The 9,339-nt window shown below is 33.2% G+C and overlaps 1 protein-coding gene across 1 annotated transcript in view; it reads right to left on the bottom strand.

Moving 5' to 3' along the window:
- Positions 1–1,732: 1,732 nt before the first annotated feature.
- The window catches only part of bigmax (helix-loop-helix-leucine zipper transcription factor bigmax), a 28,609-nt gene continuing 21,002 nt past the window's right edge, over positions 1,733–9,339 (bottom strand). The window contains exons 6-7 of the mRNA XM_089239283.1: positions 4,953–5,037; positions 1,733–3,171 (exon numbers count right to left, since the gene is read on the bottom strand). Of these exons, the coding sequence (XP_089095409.1) occupies positions 2,998–3,171; positions 4,953–5,037 (259 nt within the window). The 3' untranslated portion in view covers positions 1,733–2,997. The remainder of the gene's footprint in view (positions 3,172–4,952; positions 5,038–9,339) is intronic.

The following is a 9,339-nucleotide window of genomic DNA, read 5'->3' as shown; positions in this document are numbered from 1 at the left end:
AAGCACTATTAATATTGGACAAAAGTCCAATATTAATTATTAAAAATTTTGTGGAGGGGTTGGTGGTGGCTCGTCTTTTACTTCTTTCATTTTTCAAAATGGCGGCTCAAGGGAGCACCCCCCCCTCTTCCCATTACATAAGCCAGTGGTGATAACGATAATTAAAATGATTTGAACAGAAATTTGAGTAACTAAAATTCAAGAAAATATGTATCATATTCGAATATCTATTTTATTTGAGAATACTGATAAAGAAACTTTTATATTGTTGATGTATGACCTTGATTCATAACTGATCAGTATTTAAGCTATTTTGACAAGCGGAAACATGCATTTCAAAAAAATTAGTAAAATGTTAAAGATAAAAATTCTAATGATTCGACCACCTGATTGTGTAATGTTCATCTGAAATAAAAAAATATTTTCGTTTTTTAGTTCAATATGTATCACTATGAACAAGAGATGCTAAAGTATTTTTTTTCTTTTAAGCGCAACTTCACATACAGCATATAGTGACCAAGGAAGGAATCCTACTGATGGTGGAACTTCTTAGTTCTGTGATCCCCTTAACTGAACATGTGAGTTTTTGTGAAAACCTACCCTGTGAGAAAAATTATAACTCAGTGATTTCGTGCCATATAGTAGAAGCACTAGATTTCATTATTGTAACACAGCAGAGAGGTGGTGTTGAATTTTAGGATTAGGGTGCCTGGGGAAAGAAAAGAGACAAAAGGAATGTCTAGAGTCTAGACAGTCTGTGGAAGTCTTAAAAAAAGCGACAAGGTGGTGGTGGAAAACCCACATACAACTACAGTAGCGAACAATTAGATTGTGCTGCTATTCTCAAATGATGAGGAAGCTTTATGCATAAGGGACAGACAATACCCAAAAGGTATATGTTGTCAGTAATACCCAAAAGAAGGTTGTTCAAAGAGCTAACTAATGCTAACCTGTGGAAGTAGCCGGGAGAAATGGAGGGTTGCATATGGTGAAAAAAATCTGATAACACACCACAAGCATGAAGGAAAAGAAAACAGAACAAAACTGGTTTTTCACAGACACTCATCGAAGAAAAGTTTGAAAAAAAGATTGAAAGAAACAGCAAAGCTAAAAAAAAATATTGTTATAGAGGGTGTTATGGTATAAAATTGCAAGTTAGTAAGCTGATTGGATGCTTCACTGACAAAAAAACTAAGCACAAAAAATTTTTTACTACTATTTTCAATCTGCTTTGAATAGAATAAATTTTTTTTTTTTTGAATCTGGATTTAAAAAAATTTTCTTGGCCAAAAAATGCATATAATTGTAAATTTTTTTCCCGGGGTTTAGCTCAGGAGAAACACACGGTGTACGGTTAACAGCTCATTTTTGAATTTTACCGTTCCTGGCGTCAACATAAGATTTCCATTGTACTGGACAAAGCACTATTGGTGAAGTTGCTTCACCTCAGCCGGCTGAAGCCAATGGCCGGTCATTCAATGGCAGCGAATTAAAGTGGTAAACCAGTCGCGTGCAGTTGCCTGTATTCACCCTTCGAAATATTAAATGATTGTACAAGTATAAACACAAGTATGTATACTTCCCAGATATTGTGAGATGTCATTCTTCATATAAAAAAGCTTAGCTTCTTTACACATTTCACTTTGAGTATAAATGTACAGGAGCAAAAAAGAAAAAATCAGTCTCAAAAGTGTTTGTATATGAATAATATTTTCCATAACCTATGAAAAAGTAACATATAAAATTTAATTTTATTTTCAGCAGATAATTCAATGTACATGTGCTTCATTAAAATATGTAAAACTAGAAATCGATATCATTCCAAAATTCAACTGACATAAACAGAACTTTCTGTAAAGACTGAGGCACTAAACTTGATGATTCTACAAAGCCAACAGCTTTCCAAATCATTAAGGTGACACTTTCAACTAAATATATATATATATATATATATATTATACTCTATTATAAGTTTTAAAAAATTGAACAAAGTCAAAAGAAAAGAAAACAAGCAAGAATCAGATGAAAACCAGGAGGAAATATTAAGGAACAAACTGATCATCAGTTGAAAATAATATTCTAATATCATAACTTTTTAGGACAGCTCAATCAAATAGCATCCAATATACATAAACAATTAAACAATGGTCATTTTATAGGATAGTAACAACAAATATAAAGTACAAACAATAAAATATATAAATTACAACAAATATATATATATATGATCATATAAAAATTGCAATAAAACACACATTTGAAAAGGAATATGCAATTTTACTCCTTTAAGGTTGATTAAAAAAACTATCCACTCTTTTTATAAATTGTTCTGTGTGTTTTTTTTTTAGTCTTATTTTTTATTTCAAATACTTATTTTATGAAATTTTTTCCATAAATTATTAATATTAAAAGAAAAGTAGCATGTTGGCATAATCATTATACAGCATGCATCTTGAAAAAATGGGCTGTCTCCATCCTTTATGATATATCATTATTTCTCCTATACAAATGAGTTTTATTATTGACAGGCACAAAAGTTTCAATTTTGAACTTTTTTCTGTTACCATAAACTGATGAACAGATCTAAATATTTTTCTCGAAGGGATTTTTGAACTTGAGCTTAATGAATTTTGTGATAGGTTTTATAACTGTCTTATGGAAATCGTTCCTTGGATTTCAGCATATACTTAAAATTTTTCTGTGACTCTGGGCTTAGATTTTAACATATTTTGTGTAAGAATAAAAAAAAATTCTATGTGATATTTTTTTTTGAACATATATATTAATTGTGAAACACCATGCCATATATTTCAAGACATAAATAAAAAAGTTTTAAAAAATTGTAATCTTGAAAAATAAAAAAATTTAAGAATTAGATTCAACATTAGATTAACACATTCTAACTTAAGAGAAATGCATCAAGCTGCTTATTTTCAGTAAAAGATAAGACGCATCACATACATTAGCTTTTCAGATGTTGGTTATAGTATGGAATATCTATGTCACTTGAGAATTCAATTGACACAACAATGACAAAACCATTTCTTGCAAGGACTGAGGCTTACAGTACTCTTCTAGCCAAGTGAAAACACAAGCAGACAGCTCCCCAAAATTTGCCACAGAAATAGATGAATTGAAAGACTGAAACAATGAATCACAAATGGCCTGAAACTAAAACAAATTTTAATAAATAAAAATAGAATTCAGTTATATAAAAGAGCAAGCTCTACAGTACACATATAATTTGAAACTTCGCAGACAGAATGTCAATCAGAATTTTAAACAATTCAAAATAGTTTCAATACTTCCATTTTAAAAGCTATATTTATAACTAACTAACTAATAAAAGCCATTTATAACTAACATATGCCAGAAATCCTCATAACACGAGTTCTAAAAGAGCTTTGGTCACTGCTTGAAAATTTGTAAGAACAAAAACACAGATGAATGTCACTTATAAACACAAGTACTGAAAAGTCTGGGAAAAGAAGTTCTGGGAACTTTTTACCTGGTCATTTTTGTGGATATAGCTCATTTATGTGTAATTAAGGTACATGCATAATCAGAAAGAACACTAAAGCTTTTAGCTTTTAGTGGCTTAGGACATTTAGCTTTAGAGCATTAGCTTAAAGCATTTAGTTTAGAGAGAACTTTAAAAACATGAAAAGAATGTGTCTGGTGTGATCTTATAATAATTGAGGGAAAAAAAAGTTTTTCTGACATCTGCTTCAAGTTAAGATAGATACTACACACACACACAAGGATTCATGCAAGACAGTGCCAAGTTGTATGAAGACCACAATATAAAAGTGTGTAAGGAAGTTTTCAAGCCCCTTAGAATGTTCATTTATAGTTAAAACAGTAACAGTAGTGCATGAAAAGATGTTAATATTGCCAATAAGTGACAAATCAACTTATAAATATGAAGTACAGATGACTGGATACCAAGCAAAGATAATTGGAAAGAAAAGTCACATTACTCTCAAACCACCAACTTTGCACTTTCCAGGCACTTGCTCTACCATTAAGCTACAGAGGACAGACATTTTCTTTCCTAAGAACACTGCCCCTTTTTTGGGCTGAATGAGACTGTGCAATAACTGCTGCCTCCTAACTCAGCAACAGCTCATAATGAAATTGGCCTCCTTAGGAATGTGACTTTTCTTTCCAGTTATCTTCGCTTGGTATCTACTGTGTGTGTGTCACCTGTACTTCATATAATTAGTGGAGAGGTTCATCGGTTCATTCTATGTAAACATCTGGAGGCTAATTTCATTATGAGCTGTTGCTGAGCTAAAAAGCTATCTATTGCGCAGACCCGTTCAGCCCAAAAAGGAACACAGTGCCCTTAGGAAAGAAAATGTCTGTCCTCTGTAGCTTAATGTTAGAGCATGCACTTGGAAAGTGTGTAGTTGGTGGTTCGATTCACCACAGAGGAATGAGACTTTTCTTTCCAATTATCTTCACTTGGTATTCAGTCATCTGTACTTCTTATAATTAGCAGAGAGGTTAATATTTTGTTCAGCTTATAAATGATTTGATGAAACAGTCCTGCATAAAACTTAAAATCCAGTAAATAAAGGGAAAAATCTCATAAATCATTTATCAACGACCAATAATAAAGGTATTACAGTACTCAAATCTATGTGTAGTAATTTAAAAAAATAAATTTCTTGTAAACAATTAGAATTGATTGCATAGAACAAAAAAAAATTATAAAATGAAATAATTTAGTGAAACTCCTATATAATATAACTATACTCAAGGGATTGGAGAAACATATTGAAAAAAGGATTTGTCATTATAGATGCAATATATTAACACCATGAGAAGTGCATCAGGAACAGAGAGTAATATCATTATATGTAGGTGATTATCATTACAGAGGATATTGTTATATAGGACTTTCAGTGTATGTATAGCACATAGATTCTATACCACTAACAACTTACCACCTGGAACTTTATTTCATCACTCACTTTACTTGGATTCTGTCCTGGCTGACTTTGATGAACTTTCACAATTGTTTCATAGTTCCTAGAAAGATTGTATATAACAATCAAATTACAATTTCAAGTCTACACATTTATAATAGACTGACTGTGAAAGGAAATACAATGAAAATTTCTCTGTCATTCTCTAACATTCATTTTGCATTCTTACATTCATATTTGTTCAAAGTAAGGTGCACTTGAAGACTGTTTTTGTTGTTGTCTATTCTAAAATAGTGATACCTCAGCTAACAAAAGCCCTAGTTTAAAATTTTTTTGGCTAACACAGATTTCTTTCGTTATTTTCCCCACCTCTGCTAATGAATACAGATTTGGCTAACAAAGATTTTCGTTGATATGGATGCACATGCTAACATAAAACAGCCACATCTTCAACTGAACTTTTGCATCCCCCCCCCCCCAATCATCATCAGAATTACTGTCACTCGAACCCGATTAACTTATGTCCACCTTGGAATCTTTTTCCAGACATATCTTCACTACTCTTTCTGAAAATTTTTGAATCAATTCATGTAAAATGAAAGATTCAGCTAATAGAAAATGTATTTAAAAAAAGAGGCTATGTTTTGAGAGCATTCGTTCTTTCAGCGCAAGACTCAGCATTAAACTGAAATCTGGACATTCTAAGAGCTTATATTTTCCATGTGCATGTATCAGACACAGAAGTGAGCTGACCAAATCACAAATGGATGGGAACACATATGAACTCAACTAGGTTGTGTTGGACATGGTGTAATATAAAAAGATCTCAGCATCTCATCTTATAATGTAAATTCTCATTTATCTCATTTTGGAGCAGCTTAGGCTTCAGTCTTTTTAAAATGCTCCTTGAAATTTTAAAAACTTTTCTTTAAATTTTCAACATTATCTAAAATGAATTAAACGATTTACCATACAAATCTATCAGAACTCATGTTTCGGCTAATGAATGTGATTCCAGAACAAATTGTTTTTGTTAGCTGAGGTATCACTATACAGCCTTTGCTAATTACTGAAATTGAGGAAAAATCACACCAATTTTCAAACACTCACTAACGATTACCATATATCCCTCTCACCAATTAGAACAAGTTGTTCAGTTGAAATCTGTCACAACCATGGAGAGGTATGACTCATTAGAAAAGAGAGGCTGGGTAGGAGACAAGATATGCTTTTTAGTAAAAATAAAAAAAAGATGTTATATAAGCTTTTTCATTGATCACTTTTTCTTAAATAGAAACTCACTTTTATTAAAGAAAAAAAAATCAAATTTTCACGTGACTTATAACTGAATGGCACTTCTAAACATTGATGTCTAAACAAACAAAATTTCATTATTCTCTTATATCTTTGACCAGAACTGCTAAAAATAGTCTTATAACTGAGAGAAACCATATAAAAGAGAGGGTGTATAAGTTTAGGGGAGTCTGAAGTATTTTCAACCCATGGGTGCTCACATAGGTGTATGTGGGGATATCAAAAACTAAAAACGTATTTGTAAAAAACATTAATAATACATCCAAATTCATGCACCATAGTTCCCCCAAAAAAATAGCTTGACCATATGTCCCACTGTAAAGATACTGTCACATTTTTTTGGTATAGAATTATTTCACCATTCTTAATTATACCAGATAACTTCATCTGCATTAAAGATTTTGTTGATGAGCCATCATATTTTTTTTCCTTTTGGAGTTGAGTTTTATTTGGGGTTGAATAATTACTAAAAAATAACTAACACCTCATTAACAGCAGAATACCTAAACCAAAGTTCTTAGTGCCAGGGCCGGATTACAAAGTTTGAACATATTGTATTGTCAGAGCTTGGGATTTTTGTGGTCCTACAAAAAAATGTTTGTGACCCCCTCCAAAAAATTGATATAGTCGGGACTTATGAACTCTTGGAGCTGTGAACAAACATACTTTGGCAGTCGTATTGAATTGGCTGGGACCAGTTCTGGACATTTTTCAAGTGTAAGCCAATAATATTTTGGTTATAAAAATCACACCTTCCCTTCAATTGGCACCCTAAAAATTTGGCCTTCTTCAGTTGGTGCCTTCTCTGGCCAGGTAATTTGCAGGATTCTAGATCCAGCCCTGGCCTTAGCAATATTCGGTGAAAATTGTTTATGCAGTGTGTGTGAAGGAGTAGAAAATTAGAATGGTGTAGGAAAAATTTTTTAGAAAGAACTCACTTTATTACACTTATTTTTTTGTTATTTCAGCATTGCGTTGACAGGTTGGCTCAAACACGATACATAATGATCAAAAATTACATTTTCAAATAACAATTTCCAATAATTCATTCTCAGAATGAAGGCTACAATTAAAAGGGAGCAGGCAGATCTGATGCCCTGGGTGCTGGGCCAGAAAAGACTCTGAATTCTCCCTCAAACTGCACCTTCTACATTACACAGGGGCGTCGAAATGAGTGCTTGACCTGGCTGACAAAGGTTCTAGTTTCGGCCCTGGTCAGTTGGTTTTTTATTACAACACAAACGTATAAAATATTTAAAAATTGTGAATCTTAAAATTCATACAAATGTTTTCAATAATTATTTTCATGCAGATACTTTCTCGGTACAGTGTACGAAAATTAAATAAAAACCAGGAAAGTGAATTGCATTTTCATTAATTTGACAAATATGGTCCAGCAAACGGGCACCAGCCCCATCTGAATAATAAAACCAAAGACTGTAATTTTAATATTTGAATATTCAAATCGATACATTATGATGTTACTTCTTTTATCAGAAATATGAACAATATTTTTATCTAGGGTAGCGACTAGAAACAAAAAACTGAGTTTGTCGTCCAGGTCAAGTATCCATTATGGCACTCCCCATGTAATTTTCAATGAATAAAGAGTAAACATGCCACCCTTGTTGATCCAGAGCTTAGTGCATTAGACCCTTCCCCGTTTTTCCTGGTTGCAATCCTGTTTTTATCATTAGGAACAACAGTGTCAGTTTTGTTCGCCCTGGTATAAGTGGTCGAATATTAACAACACTAGCTGTAATCAGCCTAAACCTAGAGACATTCAGATATAGTTCACTTACTAGTAGGCAAACACATGGCTTTATCCAGCACCTCCTAGAGATAGAAGGCCCCTGCACTGTTTGCCATAAAGACGGGTTTTCCTAGGAGCAGGTTACCTGCACCGTGTGCAGCGTGAAAACATTGATTGGTTAAAAAACTTGAATTTCAGGTTTTTAACCAATCATGCTGCACACACCGTAGAAAACCTTTTCCTAGGAAAACCCAGCTTAAAACGTCACTCAGACTACCTAACAAGTTTGCCACATTTTGAAACACAGCATCCTATTTCATTTTTTCTTATTTTGGCATAGAATCTTCCCCATTGGCTCACAAATACCACATAGTGATTGGATGTGGGACATAGAAATCGCCAATTCTGAACCCAATCATTTCTTTTCCTCACAACGATGATACTAACACGAGTAAGGAATCTTTTTTCCCTGAATATTCTGAGGGAAAATGGACTCTACTTAATGACGTCACAAGCAGATTGCAGAGGCCTTCTATCTCTAGAAGGTGCTGCTTTATCAGAGAACAAACCACTGGTGCTGCAATCTAAGACTTGAGCCTTTAAATTTTGATTTCTAAATGTTTTTATGCATGAAGTGCTTTTCATGTTACCAAACATTTGAGATATCGTTACTAGATGAAGTGAGAGATAGAGAAAAGAGAAGGAATAAAAACCAAAGAAAGAGAAACACTTAACCCTTTTTCAGATGTTCAACTGAAAATTTATTGTTACGATTAAAATAAGAATTTGAGCCTACGCTCTGTTTTTCAAAGATTTCAGGAAGAAGCCTCTTCTGAAAAATTGGTGCATATAGCAGGCGAAAAGAATCTGAAAACAAATTTGCTATAGAATCGCTGAATGCCTTTGGTTTCACATTCCATCCAATTTCTCATCCTGAGCAAGTAATGGATGAGATGATTTACATTGACTGAATTTTTTTCTTTTTTTTTTTGGAACACTCAAGGATGGTTTGGATAAAAAATGACTGTATGCGGACGTTTCTTCCTCTTCCAGATGTCTGTCTGGACACCATAAAAATGTTCCACTGTGCTGATGTTGCCTGAATGAGTGACAATCACATTGATGTGTTTATACATTGATGTTTATGGCTGAAAGTCTTGAAGTTCTCAGCCTCCCTCCCTACCCAGAAAAACATCTGTGTATACACAAAAGATGAGGGGAGAAGACTTCAAAGGGTCAAGAAAAAAAGTACAGTAGAATGAAAAGAGATATCATAGCACCCCCCCCCCCTCTAAAAAAAGGCAATCAAAGTTCCACCCATTCCACCACCATTAACAC

This window comes from Pholcus phalangioides, unplaced genomic scaffold, assembly GCF_987345545.1.
Source record: "Pholcus phalangioides strain wild (caught in Gottingen) unplaced genomic scaffold, Ppha-v1.0 ptg000011l_1, whole genome shotgun sequence".
Classification (NCBI taxonomy): Eukaryota; Metazoa; Arthropoda; class Arachnida; order Araneae; family Pholcidae; genus Pholcus; species Pholcus phalangioides.
This window is presented reverse-complemented; position numbering and strand designations above follow the sequence as displayed.